We start from the raw sequence: 19,955 nt of genomic DNA, 5'->3' as shown, positions 1-19,955 counted from the left end.
AACTCTCCTTATGAATTGTATTGATTCAATGTTGGAAGTTACATAACTATTTTAGATATGTCCTACAGACGACTAGTGTGCTGAGTAAATACTTGGCTACACTGACATTAATTTTAAAATGCCATTCATTTCATCACTTTTCATACCTGCTAGTATTTGAACCTAAAAGAAATCCATACTGTATATTTAGATTTTGATATATATAAATCTCTATGGTACAAAAATGCATAACATATATATGGTCATAATATAGATGGTTAAAGTATAAAATAAATCAGTTCTAAAATTCTTATTTTTTTTGTTTTAGCTCTTATGTTTTAGATACGGCAGGATTAAATTTCTCCATAGGAGCTATGTATCATCATCCATAGGAACATACAATCTTAAGCGTAAAATGTGCTCAAGCATTAGCAGTAGTATACATTACTATTACTGTAATGCAATTCAGTTAGAAGCGTGCCAAATAACTGGCCTACTAAAACATTGTCAAAATAAGAGGTTAGTGCAAAAAAGAAGGATCTGATCCCACAGTCCTCTAGCAGTCTAAGGGCTTACTGAGTCTAAACACATGGACATGAGAATGAACACACAGTGTGATTGGATCTAGGAGGCCAAAGTGTGCTGTGCTTTAGATTCTCACTATTTTTAGTTGTGACCATCCAGTAAAGAGTGCAGAGAAGTTGCTTTCATGTTGATAGTGAGGTGCATGCTGCCTGACAGCTTGGAAATACTGTCCTGATGTCAGCTGTATAAGAAAAACAAGAATATTTAGGGAACTGTTACCAGCTTTGTGCAAATAAAGTCATGGCACAGGGATGCCAGAAAAAAATTAAAAACGAGAGAGAGGTATTTTCTAGATAGTGAGAAATTAAACTGAGACACAACTAATTAAATTTATAGATTAATTAGTTGCATTTTGAAACACAAAAGACTGGTTGAGGTCAGACAGTGATAGCAGTAAGATGCAGATCAGCTAATTCTAGAGAAATTTTTTACCTTATTTGGGGAAACTACCCATACATTTTTCTAGTGAGAGCATGGAATATTTTTAACTCTTGCCTAAATATTTACACTTCTTTGACTCAAATTTAACCACAATTACAGTGTAATTTGTTAAAACATGTTCCTTTTTCTATGAACATTTTCTTGCCTACACAGATTCATAAATAATCTACTTATTGAAAAGACTCCAGATATTATTTCCATAGGAATAATGCCACAAAAGGCACAAAAAGGGCACACCTCATTGACTTTCAGGTTACATGGAACACATCAGTAAGCCAGGGCAGATTTTCAAATACCTTCAGTCTGAGACATATACAGGCTGAAGATTACAGATTCATAAATTTCTCATTTAAAATAAAAATGTAAAAATCCAAGTGAATTGTCCATGTAGGGTTGGGGTTTTTTCCCTTCAATCTTAGTAAAAGAAAAAACTCAATGGGAAATCTCTACACGGTAGTGCTCACAAACAATTGCATAGGATTTCTTATGAGCTCTTACTTGTGACTGAAGAGCATCTCACTCCACAAGTTTCACTGAATGGCACTCACTGAGATTACTCACACAGTACCCTGCTCCATAAAAAATTACATCAGTACTTGATGTAATCAAGTTCCTTGGCTTCAGTAACACTGTGAAGGAAGGTGCTGTTCATAACTCAGCAGATAAGTTAGAACTAAGCTCCTAAGCATTTCTTCAGTTAGACAGAGAATGAACTGTCGCTGTCTTGCCATTCCCAGATCTTTTTGCCTACATCTGCTCTAATAGTTTATTCCTCAGTGAGGGTGTCTTGGCTGCCTTTTCTTTTTTGGACACATATGAGACAGATTTCCCTGATGAATCTCCCAAAGTCAACAGCAAATATCCCAGTCAGATTCACTAGGAAGGACCACTTAAAAAGCTCTGTACCAGACCACCTGAGGTCTGGTACGTTTTTTGAAACTGCAAGCAAATGAGGCTGTGATCTACACATTGCCTAGCCTCACGCTAATAAGCGTAGGCTCCACAGAGGCAGATTGCCATGCTCTCCAGCACCAATTCGTTCACAGAGCTGTGGGTCTGGTTTCTTCTGCACCAGAAATATTTAATGGTAAGAGCCAGATAGTCCCATCCAGCTCTTCTCTCTCACCAAACCCTTGGAACCATACATTGGAGGTATGCAATAATTGATATTATTTTTTATGAAAAAAACCCCAAACAAACAAAAACCACAGAAGAAAATAATATCAGGATTCTGACTAAGTATTTGTTTCTATGAACTAATGCTATCAGATTATAGCATATTTGTTATGGAGAGGTACTCAAACAGGAACATATTCAAATCAAATCTGATTAAATCTATCTAATAGCTTATACAGGGTATTCATTCTTGGGAACAATCATACTGTTGAACACACTGAGAAGTCTAGCCCATGAGTCTTCAGAATGATGCACCATTGAGACCAAATCAATCCATCACATCTAGAAAGGGGGTCCTCTTCAGGTCAGGTTTGAAAACAACAGTGTATCAGTCTAGAGAAACAAAAAGTAGATGCACTTACACCTTATGTATGAGTAGAAAATCTTTTCCCATCCTGTCAGATCTTGCAAATTCATGAATATAACATCCATATGCACAACAAGTACCTAAACACTACATTATATAAAACCAGCTTACTTCTAGTAAGATGCTAGATGAAATTATTTAAAACAAAACAAAACGTTACAGAAGTTATGTTTGTCTTTCATTGATTCCAATGTGGTAGGATCACCTGAATAGGGAAGTTCTTTCCAAAACTGAATAGAGTTGTATTACATTATGATCATATCACTGTATACTTGATCTGTTCTCAACCATTTTCATATACCTCCACACAAATGTAAAAACATCTGCTAATTTTTTTCCTTTAAATAGTCTCGGGAGTACATCTGATTTTAGGAAACAGGTTGGCAATGTAAGAAAGACATTATGAAAACTTATCAAAAGTTTTATAATAGGCCATTCTTTGCCATAGTACAAGAAAATTATTAGAAGTAAGAGAATTGTAGTAAACACCCTATTTTTAGGAATAGGTTAGTTTAAAAGTGACATTAAAATGTTATTAATGCCCTTACAAAGATCACACGTTTTAACTGAAGGTCAGTTACATTCATCACGTATATAGCTGAATCATTCCACAGTATTTTCTGAAAAGAGGCAAAAATACTTTTCCCCACAAAATTTTAAAAAGTAGTTTTCTCTAACTAGCAGAACTTGCTACGAAATTGCTTTCACTGCGAGTAACCTAACCCCGATCTTTGTTTATAGAGCTGCATGGTTTCAGAAGCAGCACCACCTATTGGGTGACGAATGTAGGTTAGTGACTACTTTGTCACCACAGACCTATTGTAAGACTGGTTTTGTACACATGGAGGTGAGGCTCCCAAGTTCCTCATACTGAAATACAAGCAGCCAACTGGTATTTTCTAGTGATCTATTTGATAAAAGCTTATAAATTCAAACCGATTATCCAACAAGATACGAACCCTACCACGTAAGCTGCTAGAATTTATTTGACGACGTACTGAAGAGAGCACTTCTAACAGCATCAAGTGACTCACGCTGGTTATAATAAACATCGTCTCGTGTAACAGGGCACTGCATGATTTGTAGAATGCACTCCAGTTGCACAGGTCTGCATGAGCTGAAAATGAATTTAGTTATGTAAGCAGTCCTACTAAATCTATATATGAATCCATATTCTGTATGTGGGGTCCCACGTGAATAAACGACTGGTATTTTGCATGGTCTAGGGCAACCACTGACGTTACCCGTTCGGGGAGAACGAATCCTTTTTTGAAGTGAAATTTTGCACCATCCCCTTCTCTTCGGAACAGCTCATGCGAGAGCCTAAAGTAACATCTCACATCCCATGTCCCCAAAGAAGCTCGATATCAGCATTGCCGGGCACGGATTTTCTCTCTCCCCCTGTCACCGGCCCACACCCGGTCCCTCCCCCGCGGGTGCAGGCAGCCCAGCGGGGCCGGACCCCTGAGAGGGCTTGGCGGGGCGCGCTGGGGGAGCAGAGAGGCAAGGTGGGCTGGCGAGCCCCGCCCGGAGCAGCCCGCCGGTGCCGGGGGTGGCGTGGGGTACCGCGCATCCTCGGAGGCCGGCGGCTGAGGTAAAAAGGGTAGGAGAAACGCTCCCACCCGTGGTGTTGGCAGCGTGTTTTCGCAGTGTGGAACAGACAGGGACTGCGCCTGCAATACCTAATCAAAAGGGATCAGAGACACCAAAACCCACCGGAGCCCGGGGAGAAAAGTTGTTCCGAAGCCCGAAGATGAATTCATGCAGAGATCACTCACCCACTCTGAGGATACAGATGAGCTGGATGCAGGCAACCAAGCGCCCGAGAATGAGCATGTCCAAATCGTTCCTCGCCTCCTTCCGACTGCCTGCCTGCCTGTCCGGCTGTCTCAGCCTCCTGCCTGCCCGCCTGCCTCCGCGGGCTGCTGCACCTCTTCCCCGCGGGAATCCGGCTCCGCGCCGCGGCCGCGCCCGGCGGCCGCCCCCACGCCGCGGGCGGGCGGGATCAGCGGCGCTGGGAGCTGCGGGGCCGCGGCTCCGCTCAGCGCATGGCGGGGGCTGCGAGTGGCTGCGGGGGAGCGCGGTGTGCCCGGGCGGGTGCGTGTACGCGGGTGTCCGCTTGATGTGTCTGTCGCGAGTGTGTGCACGTATCGTGTGTGTGTGTGCGTGTGTGTGCCGTGTATGTGTGTGCGCGCGGGGGGGCGGAGACCGCGCTCGGCTGGGCGGGCGCGCACGTGTGCGCGCGTGTGAGAGTGTGTGTGTGAGGGTGTGCGTGAGGTGGCTGCGTGTGTGCGTGTGAGGGTGTGCGTGGGAGTGTGGATGTGGCTGGGGGGGTGCGGAGGTGGGGGATGCGTGGGGGGGGGGGCGTTGTGCGCGGCGAGTGCGGTGGCGCGCATCCGCGGGCGGGAGGAGCAGACCCCCCCCCGCCCCTCCCAAAAGGCAGGAGGGAGTGAACGGGGGCCTGGGGACCGAGAGGGGTTCACGCCGCCGCGGGCAGAGCGTAGCCCCGGGGTCGAGGACTGGGACGCAGCTCCGGCGTTGGCGGGGGGGGAGCGGCCCCCCAGACACCGCCAGCCTCCCCTCGGCGTGGGAAGAAAAGTTTATTTCGAGGCGGAGAAGGGGAGGGGGCTGTCGGGTTCTCCGAGGTCAGCGAGGTGCGCGGCCGGGCAATGCGACCTGGGGCACGCGGGGCCCTCAGCCAGGGGAAGGGCCCCGTCTGGAAGCGATCGCCCCGGGCCAGCGCCCTGCCGTGGGTCGGGGCCCGGTTGCGGGCGCGCACCGCGGTGGGGGCAGTCGTGGGAACGGGCGCGGGGCACCGGCGACGCTGGGAGCGCAGCCGCCTCTAAGGAGGTGCCATTTGCCGGCTGCTCCCTGCCCCGGGAACCGGAGGAGTTGCGTGTTCCCTGGGAACTGGAGTGGCAGCGGGGGAAGGGGCTGGAGCCGCGGAATATAATTATCCGACGGAGAAGTGGGTCAGGGCGCAGGCACTGGCACGGTTTCTGCGGGAAGTCAAAAGAAGACCAGAAAAAAAGAAAGCAAAACCCACCCAAACCACCCAAATCAGAAGTGAAAAATGAAGGCGAACAAACACCAGGTCCCGCGTATTCGCAAGTGCGGGGCGGCGGGGCGGACACCGGGCCGGGGGGATGCAGAGCAGCACGCGTGGGCCCGGTGCGGGGCCCCGACTGAACTCCCCCTGCCCTGCGCGCACCCCGACCCGGTGGGAGTGGGCATCCTGCCCTCTGGGCAGCGCCTGCCTTCCCACGCCGAGCTGAGCCCTCATGGGAAAAGATAAGTGGGGGCTGGAAACACCCCTGACAAACGTAAGAGATTTTGGGAGCGTTGGATGGTACACACGGTCCTCGGCTTCATCCCAGGCTCGCCGAAGTGCAGCCCAGGAGCCGTGTGAATGGTCCCTGTGTTTGTGATACTCTTTGCATCCGAGTGAAACGGTCTATTCTGCACGGATGTGATGTGACTTTTAATGGTGGGCAACTTAAGTGTAAAAACACTTGGTGCTTTATAGGTACCCTGCTCTACTGAGCCTCTCAGTCTTCAGGCACAGGAGCTGCATCTGCAGTTTCTCATTCAAAGAAAGCAAAAACCCCTCCTGTGTGTTTCTCATTTCAATGTCCTCCTGCTTTACCTGGCTGTTTGGGATGTTATGAGCTATCTTGACACTAAGCAAAATAGAAATTCCAGAGTGAACAAAAGTTAGAGGAGAGAGTGCCAAGATGCTCAAGCAGTCAATTGTATTTGGAAAGCAGACTGTAGATACGTCTTCTCATGCAAGGTCAGCATCTTTCAGGGTACTACAGAGTTTAAATACAATAGAGGTTGATTCATTAGGAGAAAGCTTAACTTGAGTGACAGTTCTTGTTAAATGGACTTTTGGTATCATGGGAAGAAACAAGCTCCATATGCTGAGCTTCACTAATAAAAAACTATTTTAGGATTATCCTAAGGGGAAATGTTAAACATTTTCGTCAGCTGATTTTCATGTTATTAAAAGAACCTAAATACCAGGAAAAAATGATTGTGATTTCCAAACCCATGCACAGACAAGCATGCACAAACACACTGATACACATATGGAAGACAAGATACTGATACAAATAGTTAATATATTTGTGTTATATTAACTAATATGGCTTAGTTTCTCAGTAGGAATGAGAATAATACAATATTGCATAGCAGTATGTGTAGGTATTACTGTAACATATGGAGGTATCATTGTAATGTACAGTGTAAAGCCAGAGCCTGCAATGATACCTGACTCTCAGGCTGTACCTCTGCTTGGCTTTCCTCTTGACATGATAGGTAGACATAACTCAATTGTGTTGCTTCTAAGTACACATGAGCTTGCAACAACTTCCAGGCTTCCCCTCTATCCATGTTGGAACCAGCTTTTGAGCAGTTTGGTGACTTTCTAATCTCCAGGTGCTCAGCTGTGGCCAAAGGTTTGTGACTGTCTGAGAAGACTAAAGGACCTCCTCTTAACAGCTGCTAACCTCATTAACTGCCCCAGGTACATGCTGGAAAAGCTTTAGATAGGTCACTGTATTCCTTACAGGGTTTCTTTAATAATTCCTTTTTATTTGTGCCACGAATAAGTTACCCATTGTGAACACATCCACATTGAAGGGTGAGCACAGCATTCACAGAGGGGACTATTATTTCCTAGTTTTCCGTAGTAGTTACTACACAGGGAGACTCTGGACTGACATGGCCATTATGCTGATAGTTAACTTTCACTTTCAGTAGGTAATACACTATAATATTTTACAAGGTGAATGATTAACATTTAAGACAGATCACCAGTGAATGTGTTAAGACTCTCCTTCATTTCAAACCTTTACATCAAAAATTTAGTCTCCTTAAAACATGACCACAGATGCCTGCACTAAGCAACTCATCTGCTTTTTATTGCCTATAATACAGAGATAATTAGGATGGATTAGAAGGTTCATCTCTGGCCTTTCAGTGAATACGCATAGCTGGTCAGAATAAGAATTAAATTATAATATCTTGGTGTGATAATAATTTACAGCTGCTTTGAATAGGTGTCAGTGTTTAGAAAAGACACAGGACAGAGGCCAAGTGCTACAATTCCCTTCTGGTTCTTGAACTGAGGAATGGCGGGGGAGAAAGCTTTCTGTGGTATAGGAAACACTTGGCTGTGACAGCGTGACACTTCATCTTTGCCTTCAGCAAAGATGTTCATGATGTTTTAGCTTGTACTGTGACAAGCCAAGTTCACAGCAATTAATTTGGAAGTAAACAAATGTGTAAAGAATACAATTCACTAGCTCAAATCATGATTTGTATTACTGCTTCCTCTCTCTTCTGTATGAAGAACATGAGACAGGAGCAAGCAGATGTGAAATGGACTTGTAGTTAACATTTCAGATTTCTGTTTCTTTAAAGCTTACTACTCTTATTGATGACTTCTCAATGAAAATATGGCTTACTTTCCTCACTATACTGTAAATATTTTGTGGATTTGCATAAAGCTTTTTTTTCAGTACACGATGTTTCTACTTGTACTTTTATGAATCATTAGCAAATCTTGATGAGAAACTGGTCCCTGTTTAGTTACTGTTTAAAACTTTTCTCCTTTTGAAAAGCCTTTCCTTTTGTTTTAAAATTTCTTTTATGTTCAGCTTACTTTTCCCACCTGATGTTAAATATTTTCCTCAAATCTGCTCTTTTTATCAATTGCAACATTTTTTATCAGTCTAAATGAACTTTTTCTCAGTGTTGATACTGTATTTCCCTTTGTATTGTGACAACCTTGTTAATTTCCAGGGTGATTCATTCCATGGTTCTGTGAGCTTTTAATTTTTTTCTAGCTTTGAGTGCTTAATGGGTTTTTTTTCACAATAATGTCAAATTCTTGTGGCATTTATCTTCTTCTCTTGTTTTCATTTTCAATGTCTTTCATATTTGTCAAATCCATTTTTTGCGTTTACATGCAGCTCTTTCTTCTTTTCTTTTCTTTTCTTTTCTTTTCTTTTCTTTTCTTTTTTCTTTTCTTTTTTCTTTTCTTTTCTTTTCTTTTATTTTCTTTTCTTTTCTTTTCTTTTCTTTTCTTTTCTTTTCTTTTCTTCTCTCTTTCCTTTCCCTTTCCCTTCCCTTTCCTTCACTACACCACCAGTATGTCTTGATATGTATGGTACAGTAGAATTTTGTGGGCTTCCATCTTTAGTTTCTAGTTTGCTGGACAAATCCACATGTAAACCCAAAACATTTAAAAGGTGTGTGCAAAACACATGTCATCCTGGCAATTACTGTCACTACCATCATTAGGAATATCATTCAGATACATCATACAAAACCCAAATTCATTAGGAGTCATGCTGAAATCAAATGTGTCAGATCTGCCAGGTTAAAATACTGGTTTTCTTCAGAGCATTTACTTATTCCCAGGGGTGCTTAATATTAAATGCTCCCTAAAGTGTTAGCAAGGGATCTCAAACTTTTGTTTTGGTAATAGTAAGATACAAAATGAAAGTAAACTGACTGTTTTTGTCTGCCTCAATTTTGTTCGGCATGTTAGAGTTTCAAGATCATTAAAAACCAATGAGCAGGTAAATAAAGATATTTTTTTCATATTTTAAATGAATTCCATTTTTTGCACTCTATCTAGTGTTGCTTTCTTTTTTTAAAATGTCTGAAGCATTACTTTCCCAATTCATCTGCCTCCAAGAATACAAAAAGACAAGAAAATTATGACTTTGAACCTCTTTTTTTGGCCCTTTCCTATAGAGAAGATGTAACCCAATGGATTTTCAAAGCTAAACCAAATGGCAGTACATGTATATGTTTTCCTCTCACAAAAAGATCAAAACTTGACAGTTTGATAGCAGCCAGGTGCCATCAGACTCTTGGAAGGGCTGTGTGAGAGACAAAGTCTATTCACATAATCCGGTTTTATTTTACTTCCCTGTAAGAACCAGTTGAAGAAAGCTGAATTGTTGGATGCACTAAAGAAAGCAGGGGTTAAACCTGTTTTTTTAGATAGCTGTCTGGCCTAGCCGTGGAAAAGCCTTCAGCACCACGCCTTCTGGCAAAGCAAATGAAAGGTTTGTGGGCTAGAAACCTTATATATCTGTTTCTCCCAGCTTTACCAGGTGATTCTGAAATAAACTCCACATCTCCCTACCAATCCTGTCTTTTTTGGCAAAACCAGTCTGTGCCTAGCTGATTCTTTAAGTGTCAAAACAGGTGCCCCTCGTTAAGTCTGCTGAAGAATGATCTTCTAACCCCACTATGTACCAGAGCAGAGTGCTTATAGAGTATGAGAAGTAAGCAATGATGGACTGAAAAGCAAATTTTGAACATGTCATATGTCCATATCTATGTATATATATATATTTATATGTATATATATATACACACACATTCATACATGCATGAGCACTGAGTCAAATTTATCTGCATTTCCTTCATACTTATTTTTGGCTGTTTGATCACAATTTACCTCTCTGCTATGTAGCACTCAACACTACTACATGACACCCACTGCTACTACTCAGCACCTGTTGTGAACAAGTGTTTCCAACATATTTCATGAAGGTTGGTTCTATTTTTTCTACATGAACCCTTTCTGTGAAAAAAGATACACCACTGGCTGAGTTTCTGACTATGTTTTCATCTCTGTGAGAACCATGACCATGTTGTAAAATGTTCTTACTCCAGTTGCAAATCCCTTCCTATGTTCTAGACAAATGGATATGCCTCTAGGGGCATATGGTTATTTTCCATCCTGTTATGCAGCAAAGAAATGAAAGGAGGAAATGAAAATAAGGTTTCATAGTCCTGTTTAACACTCCTGTTCGTTTCTGTTTGGATTATTAAAGGTAAACCTGGGAACACAAAGCACAGCTTTGACCACACTAGCACATCATCCCACTGCCTGGTTACCTGTTAGCAACACAGTAGTTTCCCGCAGAGGCAGATAAGGCTAACTCCTGAAATGATAAATGAAGAGTGGGCAGGAGTGAATTATTTAGTGTCCAATTCCCCCCCCAAGTCTCCAAACACAGGGTAGTGTGACCTTCTGGGAGGTTTGACTTTTGCTCAGCTTTCTATGAAAGGCCAGATGGAAGCAGGTCTGCCTTACTGCTGGGGACAGTGGCGGCATGCAGAGCCACTCCCAGCTCCTCTGCAGCCTACCCAGGCACTGAATTTGGTCCTTCCCTTTGAGACACATAAGGCACCTACTGTCTTTCATGTCACCCATGCAGTGAGCTGTGCCTACAATTTCACGTCCCCTTCCCCTCCTGCTCTTACCGCTGGTAAAGGTCTCATTAAGGAGTGCAAAGAGGCATTTTCTGTGCCAGTGAAGAAAATTCTTTCAGTCAGTTACTGCAGAATAAGGCACTGTTTTCAGTGGTGTTGATGATTAAAAGGCTCCTTTTCTCCTGCCTTCTTTTAAAGATAGTGTACATCCTGACAGGAAATTTGGACAAATAAAACCAAAATGTGTACTTTCAAAAACATCAATCCAAAATGGAAAACTGCAGTGCATGCTTAAGCTATGGATTAAAGGCATGCATAGACCCAAACAGTTGGTCATGCAGAATAAACCCCATTCCTACATATGCAGCAGGCTTTAACAATAGCCCATTTAATAGTAAATAATAAATAAATAAATAAATGCATCTCTCTGGAACAAGCCATTAAACCAAGATATACTAGGTCAATTCCAGTCAAAAGCAAGTTGTTTTGGCACATTCACAGATCTTATAAAACAGTTTTTCCTATGCTGAGGTCACATTTGTAATTTTTTTTCTCTTTTATTTGTGAGTTTGGTGGCATTCTTCTTACAGCAAGTGCTGACCTACAAGCACAATAGATACGAACTCCCTGGAACAATTTACCATAATCATCATGCTTGGGTAAACATTGTTGATGATGCTGCACAGAGGAGTTTTCAAATAATGCATATGGAATGGTAGGAATACTTCACTGCTGGAAAATGAAGTATGGGTTTTTTTTCTTAAATACATGTTTTTAATTTTATTTCTTCCCCTTTTTATTTTTTTTTTCTTATAGCAAATTGTAGCACATTTACAATATATGTTTCAATTTAATTGGAGTAAAAAGCTATTTAGATTATGGAAATGAATTTGCATATTATGACTGCTATTATTCTCATAGTTTTTAAATATATAAGTATTTTTGAAATCTATTATTCAACTGGGGATAAAAGTACACAGTAACAAAACAACAACAAAAGTATGCTGATATGCCATAGCTCACATCAAAAATAGCAGCTATTTGTCAGCATTCAAGGTATCCACAAAATAAATTCACAAGTCCTCCTTCTTTTGACAGTACCACATGTTGTTGGTTCATTGATAGGAAAAATAGAGGCAGACATGTTGGATTCTAGTAAGTGCCCAATTTACTATTACTAATAGAAACAAAATGCCCAAATTTCCCAAGTAGGGAAAGAAATAACTAAATAAAACAATGTTCCTTCTTAATTCTAAGAAGGAATTAAGAATTTCTGGCAGTCATTCCATTGTAAAGGCTTTTAAGATTTCAGAACATCTGCTGTTAGAAAGAGTAACTTCTGAAATTTGAACAAAATTTATATAGAAAACATAGATATATCTTAGTTTGTTACTAAAACTCCAGAGCTGCCTATCAACTGTGGTAACTGAAGTATATCAAATTTAATACATACAAAGAAATATGTGACGCATGTATAGAAAAGAATTCTATATTCTAAAGGAAAATTATGACATCTGAGATTACTTTTGCCACTCACTATTTGGTATTTGGGGTTATGATAGACAGTTGAATGAAAAGTCTTGCTCAGTACATGGTAGACGTCAAAAAATGGCAAAAAATTCTTAATAGAGAACAAAATAGACAATATCATTACTTATCCCACTCTATAAATCCTCTCCTTTCTTGACATTTCTAATTACAACCGAAAGAAAATTATTCCTTAGGTTCTCTTGTTTGGGGTTTTTTCCTCACCACACACCTTCAAATACCAAAATTTTCTTCTCCAAAGATCAACAACCTTCTCCAAAGAACACCTCAAGGATGAGGTGAGATGGCTTCTATGTTTAGGGAACAAGAAGGAATATATTTGAGGAAGAAAAAGAGAGTCTGAGATTCCTCAGTCTGGAAGAGAAACATACCACGACCAAGGTCTGTAGAACCAGATCAGACCATGGAGAGCATAGATGGGGACTGCTGTCTTGTCCAACAGGAAGAACTGCTGGCATCAAAGCCAAGTTTGAAAAGACTCCAACCCCAAAGTTCTTTCTGTGATTAGATCCAGGCTTGGGAAAATCCTTGGCAGTGGTGTTCTGGATTCAGTGTATTTATGAGACTTCAAGGACTGTCCAAAAAGAGTTTAGAAGATTGCTAAATGCACATGTACCATCAGTCTTAGTAAATCTGAACTCAGGATTAGTCAGTGGTTCCAGGTTACTTGGGTGAAGTATTGTGTACCAGTCCCCTTTTTCTGTTTTGTGGGGACCTGTTAACCACTGGGGAAATAATGGATTCTTTTTCTGAGCCAAATGACACTTTTGGCTTACATTGTTATAGGTTCATTCTTCACAGACAGCTGAAATATTTAGAGGTCTTGTCAATGACAGGTATGGTGCTGGCTGATGACAGAAACTATGGCATATTTAAATGTGCCAGGATAAAAAAGGTAGCAGTGGTGTTTACCATCAGACCATCAAAAAATTCTGCCTGCAATAAATGAGTGTGCCATTAGGTTATGCTTTTATCAAATGTCATTTGCTTATTTTAAAATGCAGCTGGAAAAAATGCAAATATGTCCATGGAACTAAATTTCAGGAGAAAGCTAAATCCTTAAGTAAGTTTCATCATTAAGGTAAAGGTTAGGGACCAATTAAGTGAAAGGTATGCAGGGAGATGACAGAGCCCTGGCTTGAGGTTCAGCTAACTGAACATGGCACGAGACATTTTCTTGTGGGACATAATGAATAGCAGAGTGGAAAGCTGTCAAAAGTTAGAAATAGTACTGTGAAGGTTGGCTGTATTTCACAGCTGGTTAAGGGTTACGTGAGTTGAGGGCTGACCAAAATTCACAATAGTTGGAGGGCAATAGTGGCGTCTTTTGGGGAGAGGAACTCTTAATGTGAGCAGTGCCTAGGTAACAGTATCAGTAAACTCATGTAAGGTCAAGATTACCTAGGTAACTACCAAAAATTCCAAATTTGAATACGTATTTAGTAAAACTGGGACAAATGGGGAAAAATAAATGAGGGTTGGTTGATTATCTAGAGGAAGACCAGAGAAGAAAGGGAAGGATCAAGAACGATGGGAGAACACACTTGGGAAAATGTTGATGAGGAGCATAAAGGGACTTGCATGTGTGAGCAGGTAGTTGGTCAATAAGTATTTTTTACTTTAATCAAGCTGACTGAAACATTCCCAGTTGACATTATGAATCAGCAGTAGTGTGTGAAGACCCATGTGATTGCCTGTATTATAATTTCTACTGTGATCTTTCACTGTTTTGAAATATTGTATGATATTGGGCAAATAGAGTGAATTCTTAATGTCAGAGTACATGATTTCATCTCACCAGAATCAGTAAGCTCCCTTGTTTTGTGGTTATCCTTGAAAAGCCCATGCCAAATTCCTGGTTCTGTTTTATATTATCTCGATGAGGAGGATACAGTTTGCAAATAAGGACATGTAAATATAAGAGCCTCCAATATGACTATGCCCCCATATAGGTCATGGAGAACTGGCCAGTGTTTGCTGACCAAATACCAGTGTCTGCTTTGCAGGACATGTTGAATATCTCTCTGAATGCCATCGCATGCCTCAATTGGGATTTTACCGTGAGAACTTAGAAAACTCACATACTTGGAGACGTTTAAGGGCTCAATTCAAGTTCCTAAATATAGGCATTTAGTGCTATTTCAGAACCTCAATGACCTGCATGCTGTGATGTTAGATCTGCCTCAGGAGTTTGATGAGACTTATGGCAGTAAGGGGTTGCATGAAATTAATTCATCTTGAGTGTCACCAGATGCCAATACATGGGTACATGCGCTCAAGCATCATCTTCAAGCTGAATCTTTTCCCTGGTTTGTCACCTTCAGGGAACTGCTAGGAGCTAAATCTCCAAAGGGGTGTTAGTGCATGGGTGTTGAGTTTCATTCCACATTGCCTTCAGATATCTGGCTGTTGGAGAAAGATTAATGGGCTGAGGTAAGTTCTGTGCCTCTTAGAGGTTAGGGATGGGCAGACATTCCCTCTTTCTCCAGATCAGTATCTATCCTCCCTGCAGGAGTGACTGTTGCCCATGCACCAGTCAAGGACACAGTCCTTCTGTGTGCTTAGGAACGTGCATGTTCTGTTCTATTCTCTTTGGCCTCCTCCTTCTTCACCAGTGGAGATGCAGAGATATCTATCATCCTGCTGTGGTGCTTGGCAGAACAGGATTTGGGCACTTGTGAGACAGCTGGGAGAGAAAGCATGTAGGCTGATTTAGGAGGATGGAGAGAAAGGCAGGCTTTTTGCACTGTGTGGTTTGAGGATTGATATGGTGAAGGTGGGCTACCCTGTATGAGAGTGGGAAACAGATGTCAACAAGATGACAGAAATGTGCTGGGGAAAAAGGAAAGATGCCACACTTTAATGGAAAAGGAGGAAGAAACGGGCTATTCTTTGCCTTGGAGCAGAGAAGCATAAAGTTGTCTACTTACAGTAGAGGTGAACAAAGGTGTAGCAGGTCCTAAAAACAGATCTGGCAACCATGGGTGCCAAGGCTTAACTGTCTTGTCTAAATCATCTCTCAAGGTACAGACAATTAGCTCACTTCTGGAAACAGCTGAAGAAGGAAATGGCCACTTTTTGTAAAGTAGCTGAAGCTCCTACAAAGGAAGTAACAGGACACTCAGGTCCTCTCTCGGTTGCTTTTGCAAAGTTCACTCCCTCTTTTTCATTGCCAGAGTTTGCCTGAAGGTCCTGAGACCCACTAAGCTGCATGAGTGGTTTTGTGGGTTCTATTCCAGTGTTTTTCTGCTGTACAGGTTTCTATCTGCTCAGGAAAGATACCAGTGCTAATTTGCTCTCATGGGGATTTTTGGAGATGAGCACTCTACAGATAGCTCCATAGCAGTGTTTCAGACAAACGTAGCCTGTGCAGCACTTACTGTAGTTTGTGGCAACTCCAAGCTCTGTTTAGATTAAAGGTTTTGTGAAAAGGAAGATTATTATCAAGATTTTATACCCGTATCTAGTATAATTATATATGAGTGTAGGAATACTCTTGCTGAAACATCTCCCATTTAGCTAAATTATTATTAATAGGAGACAGGGAGGCTTAATAAGTGGGATTAGCACACATGAGTGGCTACACTAATGAACTGTTAGCATAAATGAAATACTTTGAACTTTCATCATTTGGAACAAATAAGCTTGTTCATCTCCTGAGTGATTTTTGAATATACCAAAAATACCCTTCAATCTTTGATGTGCAAGGTAGCTACTTTAACTGGGGGGGGTGGAGAGAAGGGTGGAAGTTTGCATGTGTACATGTGTGTATGTGTGCATAGTGCAGCAAGCTCCCACACTATTTATTTGTTTTTGAATTTTGTCATCTCAAACTAGATTTCAGACTCCAGAAACAGTCAGGAATATGGAAAAAAATTAAAATATTTGGACAAAATTGAACATTTCTTCCCCTGTGACCAATGTCACCAGAGTGGTGTGAGCTGCCTTTGCGCTGCAGTTCACCCTGCAGGATGCTGAGCTGGGCAGTCAGTCTTGAGAATACTTCCCCTATCTTCTAGCTGTCCTGAAGTTGAAAGTAGCCTTAAAGGACTTGCAGTGTGAAAAATTGCATAGCTAGAGTAGGTATGACTGTGAAAACAGGTCCCTTTTCCATACTTTCAGAGTATGTGCTGAAAACTTCCAGTTAAACCAAAGATGGAATAAAATCTGTGGTTTACTCTGTAAACTGCTCAAATCAACTGAAAAGGCACAATTTACATTGTGCAGATACCAGAACTCAGAATATCAGAAAACAGGGTCACACCTCCAATATTTTTTATTAAGATGCAGGTAAGTCTCACCACCAGTTTATGATACAGACAAGCACATTTGTCATAGAATTAATGAATTTTTGTAACTCACACCTGGACGGGCTGGATTAAGTCCAATTGACACAGGTAACAAAGGTGCAGTAGCTGTAAAACACCTTGGCTTTTTACTAAAATAAGTTTCAGATTTTCTTGGTATACACTGTAAGTAAATGACTGAATTTGAAACATTTTGCCTTCAGTTTCTTTGTACTCAAAGCATTAAATAATGGAGGGTTTTCATCTTATAGCTGTTTTGTCCTCACCACTTTTCTAGGGCATACATGACTGCTGTACTAGTCAGCTGGCTGGCTGTGAAGCACTGCAGTAACATAAACTGTGATGCTTTATAATGCAGCACTTCTACACATGGCCTTTGTAATATTGGCCAGTTCAAATTCAAAACATTATTTTATTCATACTTGTAGTATTGGACTGTACCTGCCCTACTTAGGACCTGCTAAAAATTATACTGAGAGGCACAAAAATTACTCTTCCTCAGTACAGATGGATTTTCCTGAACTGTACTGTGCAAAATTAAAAAGCCTGGGCTCAAATGCCATTGCCCCTATACCTCTCTTCCACAAGTGCTAGATGGCTGCTGTAAAACCCAGCAATGGGTTTTACCCTTCTGGCATGGGCTTTATAATGCTTTCTCTAGGTCGAGCCTGGAATAGGAAGGCCTCTGAAAATACAGATGACCTTTCTCTTCCTAATATTTCCTACATTATCTACGTAACCCCCATGTACCCATTTCCTTGTGAGGAATGCTCTCACAAGGTTCAGGTAGGACAATGACAAGAGCAGGAGCTGTGTGGATAAGACAGTCCTTGTCTGGTCCCAGGGTAAACCTGTAAAAATGCACGACAAGTTTTAGTTATGGGATTGACAGTGCTGTTGCACTACATCTCTCCACTCCAAAACTGTCTTCATTTCCATTCAAATAAGAATACTGAGTCTTTACAGAGGGACAATTCAGGCTCAGATTGTATTTATACATCTTTTATGGGATGCAATGAGGATGAAAGCCTGGCCTCTAGTAGAGCCAGTGGTACAGCTCCCTTGTTTCCAAGAGTTCATGGTTTAATCTAATTCCCTGTACTTCATAAAATACATTTGTGTGCTACAGGTTAAATTTCTTTAGTACTTGGAGAGTCCTGTTGAGCTTTGAAATTGTTAGTAGAATAGGTGCTGTCCTTATGCTTTTAAATGCTGCCACTTCCTACTGCCTTTGGAGTCCAAGTGGGCAACAAATGTTTTAGAAAGGCAAATAGTAAATGCAGAGAAATAATACATAGTGGGATATGTTGTTCTTTCTTAACAGTGACAAGCAAGAAAGATTAGGAAAAACACTGGTGGAATGATTAAAAAGTGTATCATCAACCATAACCTAACCCACGCCCCCCTGCCATATGTGCCTGTTTTTTTCCTTCACTATCTCTTAAATACCATACACAAACAATTCTGTAAAGTTTGTTTGGTTTTTTGTTTGTGGTTTTTTGTTTGTTTGTGGGGTTTTTGTTTGTTTGTTTTAATCTAAAGCCATGCCTCTATTATTGTGTCTTTAGCTACAATTGGATTCTATCTACAAACAACTGGAAGTGTATGCTGACCTTCCAAAACATTTATGCAAATCCTCAAAGGAAATAATAGTCTTGAACTGGGATCGTGTATTAAAACACAGGATTACTGAAAGAGATGAGGTCCCTGAAAGTTTACCCTGAAATGTTTGACTACCCCAGTACACATTCAGGCCTTGGGGTCTAGTTTGTCTCACATACATAATAGCTTCAAGGATATAAGGAAGGATATTAGGAAGGATATTCTCTCAAAAAAGGAGCTCTTGAATCAACATATTCCCTCTCACTGCCTGAGTAACTTTAAAAAACATATCTGCATCATGTAATTCTAAAATCCTCAGAAGTTTAGGAAAGAACTAATTCTTAGAAAGTAAAGGAAAGCACTCTGTAATTTATTTTTATGTCAAGGAACAGATTTTTCTCCTAGTGCAAACTTACTAAAGGCAGTTTTCATCCAAGAATATTCAGTTGTTGGTAATACTTGCACTGTTTCTCTATACAGGAAAGAAATATTTCAAGATACCTGTGAAATCTGTGCACATTTCAGAAATGGATTCCAAATTGTTATGAGTTTTAGAAAGATTGGTTCAGCTTTTGAGGAGTAAAATACAGCAGATGGTGATTCTATTTTTGAAAATCTTAGAGTAGAAGTTATATTCTATAAATTGAACAGAATTTCACTCCTGTGTACACAAATGCATAGGAAAAAACCTCCCATGTAGGTATTTTATTCCATTTTCTTTTAGCTGGGTAATCTGAATAGAATTAGTATTAGTGAGATGCTTCAGCTGGAAGTTGACAAATGTGTATTTTTTAAGCCTACTGTCTCACTAAAGGCCAAACTGTGCAACTCATTCTCATGCTAATGAGGAGTTGAAGTCAATGGGATTTGACATGTAAGTGCTCAACAACTTCATAATCTTGCCCTAAATGCTTTTTCTTTGATAGATCTGTCTCGTTGTCTTGCTGTCTCTCTGTCTTTTGAAAACAGGTTATCTATAAAAATTTTCTGGTGATATATTGTGAAAAGAGAGCTCAGTAGGCTTCCTGCCACTTTTTGAAAACCTGTTAATAGTAGGTATTAATTGCTGTTTGCTCCCAACTTCATTATAAATATAATTTTATGCTGATATTCAAGTTCCATCTGACAATAATAAGAACCATGATATCAAGATATCTACAGCATCCATCAGCATGACTGACAGATTAGACAATTGTGCTTTTTATCAACAAGATTTCTGTCTCTGAAGACACTCTCAGTGCAGTGTAAAGCCAAATAAAATGCAAACAATACAGTGTAGTCTACTAAAACCCTGAAAAAATAGTGCTTCAACATCTCTTTTGTGTGTTTTTTCAACAAAGAGACTTAGATCTCCTTAAGGAGGATAAAGGTTTTAGTGGCCAAAGAGGGTCCTTAAAAGAAAGGATCATTCTGGCCTTGGACCTAATGTTTCTCCTGCAGTGATATCTTATCTATGGATACCTGAGATAATAATAACTTAAAAAATGAAACGGAGTAAAATTCACACAACTAAATAGCATGACACTTATTTACTAGAGACTTTTTCCTTTGGGCACCAAGGGAACCAAGAGAATTCTGTTTCCTGAAGGGCAGCTCAGTATAACACACAGGACTACGACAGTGAAAAATGAAAGCAATTTCACTGATACAGCCTGCTGCTAATACATATGCATCCCTCCTTACCACGCTGCTCATGGGCTCAAATT

At 40.8% G+C, this 19,955-nt stretch overlaps 1 protein-coding gene across 6 annotated transcripts in view; it reads right to left on the bottom strand.

Moving 5' to 3' along the window:
* PTPRZ1 (protein tyrosine phosphatase receptor type Z1) overlaps positions 1 to 4,856 on the bottom strand; it is a 135,950-nt gene extending 131,094 nt beyond the window's left edge. For all 6 annotated transcript variants that reach the window (XM_042018123.1, XM_042018125.1, XM_042018124.1 and 3 more), the window contains exon 1: positions 4,327 to 4,856. In XM_042018123.1, coding sequence (XP_041874057.1) covers positions 4,327 to 4,384 — 58 coding nt within the window. In that variant the 5' untranslated portion in view covers positions 4,385 to 4,856. The remainder of the gene's footprint in view (positions 1 to 4,326) is intronic.
* Between the last annotated feature and the right edge of the window lie 15,099 nt (positions 4,857 to 19,955).

The sequence above is a fragment of the Corvus kubaryi genome, unplaced genomic scaffold, assembly GCF_017639235.1.
Source record: "Corvus kubaryi isolate FWS band 111438036 unplaced genomic scaffold, C.kubaryi_AGA036_p1.0 137, whole genome shotgun sequence".
Classification (NCBI taxonomy): Eukaryota; Metazoa; Chordata; class Aves; order Passeriformes; family Corvidae; genus Corvus; species Corvus kubaryi.
This window is presented reverse-complemented; position numbering and strand designations above follow the sequence as displayed.